At 37.2% G+C, this 17,573-nt stretch overlaps 1 protein-coding gene across 2 annotated transcripts in view; it reads right to left on the bottom strand.

The window, feature by feature from the left end:
- TASP1 (taspase 1) overlaps nt 1-17,573 on the bottom strand; it is a 235,488-nt gene that overhangs the window by 144,166 nt on the left and 73,749 nt on the right. For both annotated transcript variants that reach the window (XM_024735456.1, XM_024735457.1), the window contains one exon: nt 15,845-15,951. In XM_024735456.1, the coding sequence (XP_024591224.1) occupies nt 15,845-15,951 (107 nt within the window). The remainder of the gene's footprint in view (nt 1-15,844; nt 15,952-17,573) is intronic.

Genomic DNA, 17,573 nt, shown 5'->3' with positions numbered 1-17,573 from the left:
AAAAAAAAAAAAAAAAAAAAAAAAAAAAAAAAAAACTTGTGAGAGATATAGTAAAAGTAGCACTTAGAGGGAAATTAATACCCAAAATATTAATATTAGAAAAGGAAACAAAAATAATAAGCTATGTGTCCAACTAAACAAGTTAGAAAGAGAATAAGGTAAACACAAGGAGAAAAAACAGAGATAAGAAGAAAAATCAATGAAAGAGGAATAAACACTAGGTGAAAAGATCCAAAAAGGAATAAAATAAATAAAAAGGAAAAAGAAGGGCAAAATTGATTCTGTGACAAAACAATTTGTTGTTTTAAACCTCAGCAAAGGCCTGGCCCTCCTGCCTTCTCCTCCAGTATGAGCCTTGGCTCTTCCGGAGTAACAGCAGATACTATTAAACTCCACACTATAGATGGCATCCTGACTCGCTTGCACTTCATCCAGTGCAAATATTGCTCTCTCCTCCCCTACCCTTGCCCCACATCAAAACGCTGCCCTTCTTCAAGTCCCAGGGCCTCAGTAACTCCAGAAAAGGTCTCCTGAATCATTTCCCATCCACATGGGGGCCCTGGCCCTAAAAGTACAACCTAAACCCCTGTGTGTAAGACTTTTATACACTGGCTTGTTCTAAGCTCTTTGGTGGCTTGTCTTCCCCCACTTCCACCTGGAAGCAGCAACTAACAAAGTGTCATAAGATAAATACCTTTTAATTGAACCTCATCAATAACTCAAACTTCTTGTCCTCTGAAACTGCATCTTGCTCAATTTTTATGCACAATCCAGACTCAGCCTATCCAAAGCAGTTTTCCTATAACCTCACGTTTCTCTGATTATTTCATATTTAGATATTCCCTGAATGTAATGCTTTTGCACATCACTGCTAAATGGGTTCTGTCTCAAAAGCACATCCTTAAACAACTGCTGAGAAACCTTTCACTCGTCCCATAGTAACCAAACTAAAGTCCAGACTCGTTTCTCACAATGTGGAAGTGATCTTTATTTCAGGACGCTGTGCATGCCCTTTGGTCTACTGTTCAAAACAAACTTCTAAGGCTCTTACCATCAAACACTAAGCCTCTCACTTTATCTATAAAGAAATGATATATCTTTATATTGGTCACACACTCCTCCGTTCAATGTTTTCTTTTGGTAACACTTCTTTACTGCCTTCCCAACCCCTTAAATCAATCATCTGGCACCAGATCACACTCCTCGTTTTTGACTAACCAATTCAGTTTCTTTAATTCCAGACTGCTTTCCTAAAAGCTCTAAATAATTAATACCCATACAGTATTTGAGTCTTAACTTCACTTTTTCCACTGGTCATCCTTCACTATCTTAAACTCAGTCACTGCCGTCTGGGAAACATGTTCAAGGGAGGAGGGAATTGAGATTATTTGGCAGTTTCACTTCATAGAGGCGCATATATGAGAGGACTTCAACCACACAGATAGCGCAAGACGCTACCAGCACACACACTAATAGGCTATGAATGTCATTACCTGGGCAGATTAAAAAACACATAAATAAATGAGCTAAGACCTTGCTAATTAAATAGACAGCAACAAAGTCTCTTTAATAATAGCAGGCAACCTTTTGCAATTTAGTTGTCCAATTTGGCTCTTTCCAGGAACACCTGGCCGTGGTCTGGACCTCTGGTCTTTCATTTCAGAGCTTACATTTACCTTCTCGGGATAAAATTACACTTTTTCTTTTAAATTCCAGAGCTCCAATGGCCTTTGAACTGAGTCTTAAAGCAGTGGGGAATAACAGATAAAGGACTCGAAGGTAACTTGGACAATCTGGAGTCTATTCCTGCCAATGAAACACCATGACAATTGGGATGGGTCATTAACCTGGATTTAAGTTCCACCCTCCCCAGATTGAAGAACAATAACTGACACCGACTTTAATAACACAGTAATAAGTTACTTTATTTGATATGAGATTTCTAAAGCAATATTCATTTGACCGTATAATTACAAGTATACTCACAAAAATAGAATTATTCAAAATCATAAATATATAACAACTAAAAATCAGCATATTAAAAAGCAAAAAGGAGCCAGAAAATGCCCATATACTTATTTATTTTTGTTCCTCAACAGATTAAAATCTTATTAGAAATCAGAGATAATTCTTTGATTTCAAAGAATTACAAAGAGTAGGAAGGAGCTAAGTATATTCTAGGATGTAAAATACAATCTAAACTAATCATGATAGTACTGTATCTTAGAAATTCTAACACCATTCAAATTAACCTCAATGATGTTTTCAGAGATTCCCAACACTCAAAAGCCTGTGTTTAATGCAAATAACCACCGGGACAGGCCCCACTCACACATAACTATGTTTCAAAACATTCTCCTCATTTGCTTCTAAGTACAGTTATTACAAACAGACGTTCAGGGGCAGCTCTGCCTATGTACTTACTTCCTCTATGGTCTATTTTACTTTGCTAAATTCTGTGGACAGTTGAATCCTATCGGCTGTTGTGCCCCCACTGGGGATTACAGGCTGTCGAAAATAGAGCTTGGTTTGACCAGCGAAGTGCACTATTTTGGTTTTTGAATACCTAAAAATGGAACATGTATTGCCACCCCCGCCACCCGTCTAGATGGTCTCACATATTTAGGCTACCTTCCTGGCCCCCATAAGCATTTGGGTTTGAAACCACTGTCCTGCAGAAACTCTGTGGTGCTTCTCACAGGCTTCTTCTCTTTCTCTCTACAGTTATGTAAGCCCTACTCTTTATCCAAGCCCCAGCTTAAATTCCACCTCTTCCATAAAGCCTACCAGGTACTTATGGTAATTTATCCATCCTGGTAATCCCTGCAGCTCTCACGGATGGTTTCATTCTTCTGGCACATACCAAATGGTATGATTTCCCTTTATTGTTTAATTCCTCTGGACCAAATGGGCAGGGCCTCTCTATTTACTCCTAAAGCCTACTTAAAAATCTGTATATAAATAGTACTCAATAAATGTTTGCTGGTGATAATGTTGAAGTCAAGGTAAAATAGGTACTGGAAAAAAACAAAAACAAAAACTGAAGATCCCATGAGGCCATGACCTCTGGTAGAAACTCCACTCAAAGCCTGTGCACTCCTCAAGGTCACTTGCTAGTTCCTCATAACCTCAGGTGACACAAATCAATGGAGCAATGAAAATGGAGCACTGCCTATCCCTTGAGCAAACGACATACAATGACCGCAGAAGAGATGGCAATGCTTGTAAAATAAAAATGCTCTCAACACAGAAAAAAAAAAAAAAGCACAATCACAAGCATCATAGACTTGTCTTAGCTTGCAAGGCAATCCCCATTTCCGTTCTGTCCCCGGTCCCTCCTCAGAAAATCACACCACCAAAATAAACAGGTGCTAGAAAATGGGTAGGAATTTTTGTTTGTTAAGGTGAAGGTCTATTCTTTTTCCTAGAAAATGACACATAGTCTAGGAGTACACTAGTAAAACAGGCATTTTACCTGCGTAACAGGAGAGGGACTTGGTCACGTTTCTCTAGATGGCTAGATGGGCACGCCCCCTTGTGGACACTTCCTGACTCATCTCTGAAATGGTCAGCTGCAACTGTGAGCTGTTTCTAAGAAATTATTTCCCTCACTTACTCAATAATATTATTATCAATAGTAATATTTCAGATAACCAAACTCTTCTTTCATTACATCCCCAAATACAAGCTTGTTAAAAGTGAGACATAGTTTTGAACTAATGTATGCTTGAAGCAATTAAAGATTCAAACTTATCTTGAAAGACCATAAGACTTAAAATTGAAGAAAATAACATACACTTTGCTCTCTCAAAAATTAACATTAGAATCATAGGCTGTAGATGTTTAAGTTAGTAATATAAACTGAGTAAAGGCATTGTTTCTAGGCACTGTGATAAGGATAAAAAAACAAAATGCTCATGCTTCCATATGCCTGCATAGATATGATAAAATAATCACACACCAATCTCAAAATGTCAAAGGTAGTAGATAATTCAATTCAACAAGCATTTATTGAGTGCCCATTATACGTACTAAGTAGAAGAAAGGAATGGGTTTTGATCTGGGTGGCATTTGAGCTGGTCCTTAATCCAGAGGACTTGGATTCAAATTTCAGTAGGTGGAGAAGTGGCTGGTATTCCATTATTAATTATCATTTATTCCACAAAGAGAAAGAGACATGAGAAAAACTTAGAAATAAGAACTTTCAGCAACTCCATGAAAAATCAAATACAGAAATGTAGTTGGTAAGAGAAAAAAGATTATTCAGAAAAGAAATAATGCAAGAGTAGGCTGGGCTCAAGTTTCAAGAGGGTTCATAAAGTCAGTTCTAAAAACTTTGGGTTTTAAGCTACATATAGTAAAGATTCTATTAAAGTTTCTCTCAGAAGAAGGACAAGACCAATGAAGGTATTTTTAAGGAAATGTATCTTGGGATAATACACAGAATTAAAGAGGAATGAAAAAAGGCTAGAACCAGGGAAGCCAGTTATAAAGATACTGCAACCATCCAGCCACCAAGGTAAAAAGGTATAGACTTGAGGGTGGTAAATATATCAAAAAGAAGCAAGCAAAAACAAAACAAAACAAAAACTAGTGCCTGTATTCATTAAACCAACTGAGTACTTATTATATGCCAAGCTGAGAAACCATGGCAACCAAAACAGATATAATCCCTGTCCTCCTGGAACCTGCACTCTAGGGAAAGAGAAAGACATCAAATAAGCACACTCAGAGAGGCAGCTGGAGCAGCACGACAGTTTAAATGACAGGTGGGAGGGGGAGAGGCAATATTCCTGGGATCTGGAATCATAGGGACAAAGGACTTGACTCAGGCAGAATCTTGACAGTGTGACCCAGACTGAGAGTAAAAGAGCAAAAGACTGAAAAGAAAGACAGGCACCTGCTCTTATCGAGTCCTGTGGGCTATGTTAAGGGGCCTATACTCTATTCGTAAGAGCAGCTGGAAGTCACTGAAGTTTAAACAGGGTCATGACAAAATCAAATTGCACTTTTAAATGATTCCACAAATGCTGTGTATAGAACTGACTGGAAAGGCAAGAGCAGACGGGTTGTGATGCTACTGCAGTCATCCAGGAGACAGTGATGAAGCTTGATTCTAGACATGCTGAGCTAAGGTATGACATGAAATGTATAATAAGAAACTGGAACAGTTCCGGGCCTGAAGAGGGGGGTGGTAATAAAAACTTAGATTCATCCATTCAAACACAGTTTCATTAAATGGGTACTGTGTCAGGTACCTGTGGAAAATGACAATGACCTGGAGACAAATTCTGGAATAAGGAGAAAGGAGAAAAGAGCTCTAGGGTACCTTCAAGAGAGCTAAATGAATAAGACTGGACATGAAGTTATTAACTGAATGCAATCATGTATATAATTACTAACTCCTCTAGAACGTTCTATGTTCATTTAAGCAACGATTACTAAGCAGCTTTTCTAGGCCCACTGTGATAAATTAGGCAGAAAAAGTAATGAGTCTCAAATGCTGGCCCAATACCTCACACACCGCTGAAGATTTTCATCAGTATATTGAGAGTAGAGCCTAAAAATTGAGTTTTACAACTATCCCGATGAAGATAATGGCCAGCCAGGTTTAGCATACACTAAAATAAAGGATCTCCCAATGAGAGGATCAAGAGGTTTGGACAAACTCCATGTTGCCAATGATAATATATTAGAGAATTATCAAGCTGGAAAGAATGATGGTAATCACTTGGTCCAGCATGCTGACTTTACTGCTGAGGAAACTGAAGTCTAGAGAGACTCCATGTTTGCCCAAGGTCTCTGGACTAGTTAACAGCAAACCTAGACTAGAAATCCTGGTCTACTGCACCCCATTTCAGCCTGCCCTACTTCCTCCACTCCTCAAGTAATCCCAGCCCAGGTCTTGAATTCTGAATAGTTTCTGGCATCTGACTTTTTATTCAAAATGTTCTAGGCTGATTGCAGAAGAGGTGGGCCAATCAGGCCTTTGAAAACTCCAGACAGTTTTCATTCAACCTAATTAAGCAGTGGGTCTTATCTTCTGATCTTAAAACATCCTAGTTATTGATCCGTGTGTGTGTGTGTGTGTGTGTGTATACACATTTGTCTTCTCATGTATTGGTCTATTCTGCTGGCCTTATTAGCTACACATGTGCCTACACTACTACATCTGTGATGGGTCAACTCAGGTCATTAGTACATGGTGATATCATAGGAGGACATATTTAAAAGTCCTGACTTAGAGTCTGATGCTCTTAACATCATGGTCTGAGCCAATTCCCAGACAGGAAGACTTCTATCTGTAGCTCCAATGAAGTTCCATTCACTGGAGGCATTTCCTTTTAGGAAAGCTATAATATGGTGATTTGCACATTATATACAAGATCGGCTGAGATTATCCCAATGATAATGAAGGAATGCTCTTTTTTCCCCTCCATTGATTCTGTTAAACACCAAAATTTAGAGGAAGCTCTACAGAGCTGATGAATAGTAAAAGTGGAGGGAGGATTTACAAGTCTGAACATATGATGTCAACCTATAACAAGTCTGGAAAACCACAGGTTACTTCCCTTACAAAATAAAAACAGCAGTTAGGGTCTGTTAACAGATTTCTTGCCTCACTCTTATCTCACTTATAACTTTAAAACAGTATAAATTTAAGGCATAGCTTCGTAACGGTTTAAGGAAGACTCGGGAAGAAATCCAACCTACTAGCTATTGAATCTTTATATGAGAACTTAGAAACTTTTTCTGAAACAGAAGAAAAAAGAAAATACTGCAATTGTCCAGCTATCAGGGGTTGAAATTTCTGGATTTGGATAACTGATGAATTGACATAAAGTGCTGCAAACCACAGACATTTAAAGAAACCCCATGGTGGCGGGGGGATGAATTGGGAGATTGGGATTGACATATATACACAAATATGTATAAAATAGATAACTAATAAGAACCTGCTGTATAAAAAAAATAAATTAAATAAAATTCAAAACAAAAAAAAAAGACCAACTTCAAAGTTGAAAAAGAGGTTTAAAAAGAGACCACCCTCTGCCTATGGAACGTGTAGCTAAATAAACTTGCTTTCGCTTTAATTAATTAATTAAAATAAAAAGTGATTTAAGGAAATGGAAAAATAAATAAATAAATAAACCCCATCAAATTATATTGCAAAGGAATAATGGTCATCAGACTGTATAACCTACATAAATGCATGAGGTGGTGGTAATCTAGTAATACAAGTACTTAAGTTACTGACTTACTGATTTACATGTTAAGTCTTATAGGCTTAATCAGTAATCAAGATAGCCTTAGGACAGGAAAATATAATTTTTAATATATTACTTACAATTCAAAGAAATAATTTCAAATGGAAGATAATCACTCCACAGGATGAATTTACAGTTTTATTTTAAAAAACCCACAAATATATAAAGTATATTTCTTTATGTAGAAAAGGCGGCAAAGAAGTTTCTTACTTCTGTTTACTCATATATCTATGCATTAACCATCTTTTTGAGAAACACGGAAAGACTCCAGATCAAGTAAATGTCTATAAGGCTAATTACTCCTTCCTCTGCACACATAATAAACATGTACACAAGTACAAATAGAACAATCTGATGAAAACATGTTGTTTTCTGTGCATTTATTTCCTTTGATCTTAACCTACCTCTCACCCAAAAAATAACAGTGATTTAGTATGATACAGTTAAGCGTTTATATAATAATTTCAAGATGGTGGATAAAAGGGAAAAATGTTACCCACAATATACTTCAAAAGAATAGAATATATTTATGTGAAGCACACAACGCAAGGCCCAACATTTTCTTTCTGAAACATGTGGCCAATTTGATGTCCCTATGTGGTGGCTAAAGAACACAAAATTAAAAGTTGTAGAATCTCTTTAGAGTGGTTTTCAACACACAACACTGTACAAAGCATTGCAAGATTTTCTAAACTTGTTCATTAGAAATTGAAGAATGAAAGATTCACACGATGGAAAAGGTCTGATTATCTTTCATTTCACCACCCTATACAAGTACTGCTTTACCTAAACACCAATGAAATTAATTGAAAACTTAAATTACTTCATAAAAGTGGTGAGACAAGGCAAAGAATTTCATGTACATCCAACTGTAAACTCTGTTATTAAAGAAAAAGACATGGAAACTATTTCAACAATATGCTTGTGAAAAATGAAGGGAAAAAAAAGGCTTGAAACATCAAAAATGCTGAGATCAAACAATACCCCCAACCTCTTTTAATACTCTAAGAATAAAAGAGCCCCTTCTAGTAATATCCAGGGCTAGCTGTTTGAAGCTGATATTTATGAAATCTAGATTATCCTGTGCATTGGGTCTGTTTGTTTTCCCAAAGTATCTCCTCTTTGTAGCAACTCTTTCTGTTATATAACAAGGTTATGTAACAATTCAGTCAGTTCTGTAGCAGGAGCTAAGAACCTCCATTGGCCAATGAGTTTATTAGCACTTCATTCCAAAAGAAAGCTTTCTTTTTCAAAAATGCTTAATACTAACACAACTACCTTTTACTTTTTGTATCAAAACAAAAGATAGACTTAAAACATGTATCACTTCCTCACATACACCACAAGAATTACTGATAAATATTCTAACAACATTGAGAGTCCATGGCAATCCTGTCAGGAGGAGAATGCAGATGCCCATGTGTGGGAACTACAAAGGACAGAGGAGCATGCTGAACTGCACCATTCCTTTTCACAAACACAGTTCTCGATTTGCCTAGCTCTGATACAGACAAACGTCAGTTACCACAGCTCAGTTAAATAATACCAGTCACTCAACAACCTGGTTCAAACTTCAATTACATGGTATAGTAACTGTGAGTAATTGAATAAAGTATAAACTTCACTACTAGGTCTTTAGTTGAAAGATCACTATGTAAAATATGTAAATGTTAGATGCCCATTATGATCAGTGAACAATCATGTCATTTCACTCAACATCTGTCACGGATGGGTCACTGTGCACAGACAGCTAAGTGTGTAGTTGTGTTACCTCCTTGTCTCCCAGTGATAAGTCCACGTGACATTTTACAAATATCAATCATCAAAAAAGGGCACTAGCCAACTAAGATGAAAATGAAGCAAAGAAACAAAAAGTGATAATGTTGGAAGTGCAATTCTAATAAAAAATAAGTGACGTTATGGAAGAAATAATTGATTGTGGGAATTTTCAACACCGCCACCGTTCAAGAGACTCAAGATCTTCAGTCAGAGAAACTTAGTGAAGACAAACCTGTCAACATAAATAAGGAATGTAGTTGTGACAAAAAGGATGAAGATGCCCCAGAAGAAGTGACACTGGCAAAAAAGCTGACATAAAAGGAACGCTGAGAGATACTGTACAACATGGAAAGAGCAAAGGATAAACTGTTGAAAGCTGATCCAAAATTAAAAAGAGCTTGACAATTCACCAAGACATAAACAGATGCTCACTCCATATCATAACTTACATGACAGGAAAGCAAGCACTGTTCAAACTACTCTTGATAAAGGGTTTTTAGACAGAAAAAACCTACTTTAATTCTGATGTTTTAAATTAGTGTACTAAATAAATACTCATTTTAATTACTTTTTTGTTTCTCTACACATTTATAACCACCAGTAAAAGAGTTTTTAATGTTTTGACAAAAATGTCTAAAGGTCATGGAAAAAGTGTAATTTTTTGCCATTAAGATCGGTTTGCACAGTCATTTTTATGGTCCAGCACTACCAGGCAAAGTGTGGACTATCTATACACTGCAAGGGAAAGAAAGAAGTAAAGAAAAATCCAGAACAGTTGGGTCTACACAGATAGAGGAGTGGAATAGAGCATAAACAACTACTACTTTTATATTACACAGCACTACAGGTAAATAATAATCTTTTCCTCCTCCAGCATGTCTTCCCTCTAAGTCACACCAAAAAAGCATGGATGAAACAGAGATGTCAATTATTAAGAATAGACAGTTACTCAGAATTTATTCCTTATTTTTTAATATTGTATCTTAAAACCCATGTATTCTTAAAGTGAGGACAAAATGTGTTTTATGTGATTTATAGGTAGATTAGCTGCTTAACCCACTACTGGTTTGTAGCAACAAGGGACATATTAATTGTCCAGAAGAAAACAATAAAAAAAGTTCTCCATTTACGCTACACATTGTAGATTACCTCCCTAATAACCACTCTCCTCCCCTTCCTTTGACAACAAAACAACTAATTTGCGGGGTGGGGGATGGGGGAAGACAATGTGTCTAGCAGCAAGCCATGAGCTATGAGATAGTAATGAGGAAAATCCACTTCATTTCCTAGGCTCCTTTGCAACTGGGAATAGCCATGTGACCAAACTGCGCCCCTTGTCCACTGCCCCCAAAAAAAACAACTAAAGAGAAATCTATTGAGAGAGATTCTGGAAAACTTTTGCATCCCAGTTAAAAAAGTGACGGACCCATCTGGCACTAGTCTCCCCGCCCACACCCTCCATGGTCTCACCTTCTTCTCACCTTGAATGCAGATGTGACACCTGAAATTATAGCAGCCATATTCCATCCATAAGACAAAAGGCATGAGAGAAAAGGCCCAAGAGAAATCCCAGATATGTTGGCTCCAGCATCATTGGAAACCTGAGCTAACGAATGCTTGCAGCCACCCACCTCCAAAATTCTTTATAACGAGGCAGAGGGCCAGGGAGCAGGGGGACAAATATGCATTTCTTAAGTCACCATCAGGTTTTCTATTGTTTGCAGCCAAAAGCATTCCATTAATTAACCATTCTTATTTTAAACTAAGTCAAATGTAAATGGTCAAAGACAAAGGAAAACAAAAATACTCTAATTAATTGAGGTAGCAAGCTGATTAAATATACTTCTTGCTTTAATTCTGATTTCTATTAGTATTGTGATAATGTCTGGACAATCAATTACTTTTTTAAGAAAAACGAGAAATATCAATGCAACAAAAATTGCTCAATTTATTTACTTTATTTTCAGGCTTTAAAATATTTATTCTACTGTATACTCCTTTCAAGACAATATTTATCTCCTTCAACACTGAGTAACAAAAAAGTGAACATTAGGAAAGTTACCAAAAACTCTATTCTTTTTATTATATTTATATACCCAACTCACAGCTTCTTTTATGTAGCCACAACACACAGTAGTTCCAGGCTTTAGTCAATGCTGGCTAACCAAAACTATGCTGAAACTATACACACAGGACAGGGAGAAATAAACTAAATACAGGTTGATTTTGAAAATAGCTATTTGTCCTTCCCTGTCACATCTCTAAAACATTGCTACGCTTCCTCTCAAAAATTACAATTTTCTGCGCCATTGGCTCCTTATCTGGCGGTCTTTTCTTTCTCGGAGCGTTTTTATTACCTTTGCCAAGGTTATACAGCAAACATCTGCAAAACAAAGCCTGTGGCCCGCATCCTTCCCTAAAGGCAGAAGCTGGGTCCTAGTCAAACACAGTGCTTTGTACACATTAAAGTTCATATATTCTGAATATTAAAAATATTTTCCTGTCATTTCAGGGGTCTAAAATACTCCATTTGAATCATGCCTGAATTCTACCTCTCCACCCACTACTAGTGACCTCCATTACCACCCTCCCTTTCTCCATTACAAGATTCCACCCAGAGTAGCACCCAGAGTACCAGTTTCCCTTCTTTCTTGTCTGAGATGAAGGCAAACAATGGCAAAGGCAAAAACGATGGTGTCTCAGTCAGTGACAGTCACCAAACACCTGAACATCCATTAACACATCTGTTCCTCCTAACAGCCCTGCTACGGGAGCAGAATTATCACTATTTTCAGTTAAAGATAAGGAAACTGAGCCTTCCTAGGTGAAATTACTCAGTGAATTCACAGAAGGTAACCGTGGTACGGTGTCTTGACCCTATCTCCCCACCTCTCTCTCCCCACTCCACAGCAAAACTTATCAAAAGAATTATCTCCACCCTGTTCTCCCTGATGGACCCACTCCACCTGCTCTACAATCCACCACATCATGGAAACTGTCCTCATCCAGGTCCAAAGTCTCCAGGTGCCGAGTCCAGTGGCCATTCCTCTGTCCTCCCAACTGTTTTATCAGCAGCACTTGACCCAGGTGATGCCTGACTTTGAATGCTCCTCTCTGCTTCCCAGACACTCTCCTGGTGGCCCCTCTGCCCCACTGGCTGCTCCATCTTTCTCTTTCGCTGGTGTCTCCTCCTCCCAGTGTAGACATGTTGGCCTGGCCCAGGGTTCAGTTTTCAGACCTCTATCTTCACTCACTCCTACTAAGTGAGCTCATCTGGACACGTGGATTTATATTCCTTTTGATGCCAATGATTGCCAAATGGGAATGTTCCCCCTGACCTACCCCTAAGCTTCAGATGCATAAAACCAACGCCACAGTTAATCTTTCCTGCTGCCACATCCAGCTTTTTATTGCAAATCCTCTTAACCAGGTTGATGAGTGGTTGTTTAAATTTTTCAAAAATTGAATATTCTCTGGGTGAAGGACAGAATCATAAAGAAGGACACATATTGTAAATATTTCCTTTTTATTTAAAACACAAAACCAATTCATTCATTCACTAGCCAATCTTTTCATATAAGACTTTCTCTGAATGTGAGCCCACGTACAAATGTTCCATATCATCTTCCTATAACACCCTGGACTGTCCTATGATTTCAAGTTTTATTTTATCTAAAAATAGAACAAGAATATAAATACACTAACAACACACTCTGAATGCAAAAAGCTTCTAGATTTTTACAATTTTTCTCAATCTTTTACAGCTGGTTTGCCCATGCTTAATTCTACAGCAACTTTTTATAGACCCACTCTGCTTTTTCAAGTTAGTTTTCAAACAAAGAACTCTTTCAGTTTTCAAGCAGACAATTCTCTTTTTAAACTCAATATTCATCAGTTTATGAGAGACAATGAATTATGATAAAGGATAAAATGATAAAAACAATGAGCATAATGAAGCTCTTGGTGGCACAAAATTCAACTGAAAGGAGTAGAGGGACATAGCACACTAAAAGTGGTCTATTACCTTGAGTGTCCAGGGTGCCTTGGCATCAGATAGTATGTTTTATTGTGAAAATGAAAAGCATTGGTTAATCTGAGTTCATTAAGGGAACATGAACTGAGAAAGTTCTTGATTTCCACTTCCCACCTCCATCACCTTGAAGCCATACTTTCTCCAGCTCCCTGCCCCACCTTAGTAAATGGCAATACACTATGACTAAACTAAAACTTTTAAATCCCCTCTCTATAAGGCATCAGTAATTCCTGTCTTTCTAGGAGCCCTTATAATATATCCTGGATATATTCACTTCTCTCCATCTCCATCCCTAACATCCACAGTCCATGTGGCACCATCTCCCAACTGTAATAACTTTGTAACTAATATCCTCACTTCTGTTTTTGCCTTCCCCTATTCACCACGTAGCAGCCAGAAAGAACTCTGTAAAATATGAATAAGGCAGTGTTGCTTCTCTGCTTTTACAATAACTCATTATTCATGAAACAAAAGTGGAAACTCCTCAAGGAGCCGGCATCTACCTACCTCTCCAGCTTCAGATCATACCATCCTCCTCTTGCCCACCATGCTTTAGGCACAATGCCCCTCTTCTCCATTCCTCCGATATGCCAAGTCCCCACCAGGGCCACTGTACATGCAGTTCATTTTGCCTGGAACACTATTCCACTGACTTCTCATAAAACTCACTTCATATTTTTCAGATGTCGCCTCAAATGTTACACCCTCAGAAAGGTCTCTAACTAGCAAGGTATCACCCTAACTAAAGGAGTCCTCTTTTGAGTCTCCCTCTCCATCTCTCATATCCAAGTTACTTTGTATCATATCATCTTGTGCTTTTTTTTTCCTTTATATCAGTTATCAAACATGGTAATTATCTTACTTGATTGTATGTTTATATGTTTCCGTCTCTAGACACTAAAATGTAAAATTTCATTAGAGCAGGAATTACCTCCATCCTGTTCACCACCATTTTCTTACTACCCAGCTCAGCACCAAGAGTAGCTGCTTAATAAATATTTTCTGAATAAAAAAATGAATCTTCTAAGTAAGACCAGATGAAGATATTCTCTATAATGTCAACTGATATTTCTATGCATAAAAACCCTAAACTGATGTCCCTGAAAAAAAGACCTGTATAAGAATGTTCATAACAGCTTTATTCATAAAGTACAAGCCTGGAAATGAACCAAACGTCCATCAGTAGGAGAATGGATAAACAACTTACAGTAAATGGGAATATTATTCAGTAATAAAAAAGAATAAACCTGTGACCCGCTATCTCAAAAACACTTTGTGAAAGAAACCAAATAGAAAAGAGTACATTCTGTAAGATTCCAATTATATAAAGTTCAAGAGCAACACAAAACATCTATGGTGATAAAACTCAGAGCAGTGGTCACCTATAAAGGGTAGAGAATGGCTGAAAGGAAGTACAAAAGAACCAGATATGTTCTACATCTAGATAGGTATATGGGTTACATGGCTATATATATATATTTATAAAAATGATTAAATTGCTCACTATATGCGAATTTTATCAGTTTTTTAAAAGAACAGAAGTCCTAAATTTGCTTACTCAGACATCACATGGGATGCAAAAACCGAAGAAACAGAACCACACTACTAGCCACTTTCACCAAGGTCTACCTACTCATTTGTTCATTTGCCTCCTAAATTTCTACTCTTCTATGGCAGAAAAATAAAAAGGTTTGGACCAAAATGTTTGATTAATTGTCCCATGTGGCAACATACTGGAAAAATATCTATCACCACGAGAGAAGATTTAGTATGCATTCATATGTGAATGAACCATATATAGCTATGACGGAAAGTATTAGCCAGTACATAAGCAATTATGGGACTAATCAATGAAGAATATTAACGAGATGCCAAGTTATATCAAATGACGATGTGACATGAGAACTCCACCATGAACTGTGTGCTAACAGACCTCTAAGCCATAGTTTGAGCATGAATGTTATGGTTTTTAATTTTTCTATCCCCCAAAACACCTAAGAAATGCCACACGCAGGCTCATGAGGGCACACAAATGCATGAAATGCAAACAAAGAAAATATAAGAACAAGAAACAGAGACATGTAATTAGAATGTACCAAAAAACCTACATGAATCCAATATATACATTTCCTTATAACACTCTATCCCCTGAACAGCCATGTTCATCCAGAGTTGCAAGGACCAAAACAGCAGCCAGGAGCCACATGGAGCTAACTGAGCACTTAAACTGTGGTGAGGACAAATGGGAAGTTAAATTTTTTATGTTATTACATTTTAATAAACTTTAATTTTAAAACAGAGTTTCAACTCAATTTCTGGGAAGTCTTAAGTATGTTTGTTATGTAACTTGTTATGTAAGCCTACTTTTTCAACTGTTAACTTTATGATATATAGATACAGATCATATTTCCAATGAAAAGTTAATGTCATAATTGAGACGTGCTGTAAGTGTAAAATACACACTGCTTTTTGAAGACTTAATACAAAAAAAAAAGAAAATAGACTAGATCACTAGTAATATTTTTTCACTGATCACATTTTTGAAGCGATATTTTAGATTCACTGTTTTAAATAAGTCTTAAAATTAATTTCACCTGTTTCTTTTAATTTTTTTAAATGCAGCTACTGGAAAACTTAAAAAGTACATATGTGGCATGCATTATATTTCTACTGGGTTGTACTATTCTGAGGCTTATATATCTAAATGCAGACTAAGTATATCATTATGATACATTAATTATTAATATTTCAAACACCTCCTGACCTTTTCACTTGATTGTCTTCTTTTCTTTAGTTGAATGAAATCTGTTTCCACCCTTTCTGCCAGCTCTAGTTTCCTCTTGTTTCTTTTAAATGCAGCTAAACTGAATCCTATAAAAGAAACATTAAAAATAACATTTGAAAAATATTAGGGCAATGGGGCAGATGAGAGATCCTGAAGAGCCTCTTCAGGACAAAATCCTTAAGAATGTTGGATAAAGGTTTTATAAAGTCTTTTCAGTGTACACTGAGGTGGGAGGGAATAAGAAAAATAACCTAAAGTAAAAAATTAAGAAAAAGTCAAATCCAGAGAGACAAGTGAGTTCTGAAGGTAGATGCTCTCCAGGAGTGTCTGCTAATGCATGCCATGGCCAGCTCTGGTTTTGAAGGTCTCTGTGCATAAGAGACAAGAGCTGAGACTCGGGACAATGCAGCAGGAGAAAACATATTGGAGATCATCCACATAAAAAGGGGGAACCCCAAAGGGTGATATGCCCAATGAAAGGGAAAACTAGAAAATGCCACAATATGCAAAGAATCAGGAAACTTGTAAGTCACAGCCTTGGCTATAAACGTAAGACAAGAAAAGTCCTGTTACACTTGGCTGGTTTGGGAAGGGGAGTTCTGTTTTGTGGGTGTGTGTGGGTGTGGGTGTTGGGGGGGGGGGGGGGGTGTACATGCATGTGTGGGTGTGTGTTGGTGTGTGTACACGCATGTGTGGGTGTGTGTTGGTGTGTGTACACGCATCTGTGGGTGTGGGTGTGGTGTGTGTACACACGTGTGGGTGTGGGTGTGTGTACGCGCATGTGTGTGCGCATGCGCGCACAAGGTGGGGGTGGGGGCAGGACACTGCTCTTGAAGAACAATTAGAATTATAAAAACAAAATACATATCTATATAACATTAAAGTATAAAAAAATATTTAAAAGTTCAGGCAGAATTAGGAGAATTCGTATTACCTATGTGGCCTGAAAAACACAAAAAAACAAAAATGATCTCGGTGAGGTAATGCTTCAAAAACCCATCAAATGCAAATACTCCCTGAAAAAACCCACCTTAGCTCACCCAGACCTCAAAGAATTCCCATGTTCCAATTAATATGAGCCCATAGTTAAAAAAACAGTTCATAAAACGAATGAGAAATAAATCACCAAGAATGAAAAAATAAAAGTCAGCCAAACATCAGAAAGTATAATCCAACCGGCAAAGACCTCAGATACTAGTGTAATCATATATAGAATATAAAACATGTTTATGCTCACAGACATAAAAAAAAGATATTGAAAATATAACTAAGGAAGAAAAGATGATAAAATTCCCAGGCAGACTTGAAGAAGAACCAAACAGAACTTCTAAAAATAAAAAATACAATAACTGGAATTTTAAGACTTGATATAGAGATTTAAACAATTAGATTCAGCTGACAAGAGAAATTACAAACTGGAATATAACACTGAAAAGATTACCAAAGTTTTCTGATAATGGCAGACTAAATTCTTAAGAGCAATTCTCCCACCAAATATTATCCAAAATGTAGATAAAATATGAAAAACACCACCTAAAAAGCATTAAAAACCTTATAAAAAGTATCGAGCTTTTCTGGGGGTAAACTGAAGACTAAAGCTTTTATTATTGCACTGTGAGCATCTGCCAACACTTGCGCACTTGAATTTGATTCCGTGGCATCAAGGAGAGGCATAAGTCAAACCCAGAGCCCATTAAAGGTGGGAGTT

Source organism: Neophocaena asiaeorientalis, unplaced genomic scaffold (genome assembly GCF_003031525.2).
Source record: "Neophocaena asiaeorientalis asiaeorientalis breed wild unplaced genomic scaffold, Neophocaena_asiaeorientalis_V1.1 scaffold64, whole genome shotgun sequence".
NCBI classification, from domain to species: domain Eukaryota; kingdom Metazoa; phylum Chordata; class Mammalia; order Artiodactyla; family Phocoenidae; genus Neophocaena; species Neophocaena asiaeorientalis.
Note: the sequence above shows the minus strand (reverse complement) of the source record. Positions and strands in the feature narration are given on the sequence as shown.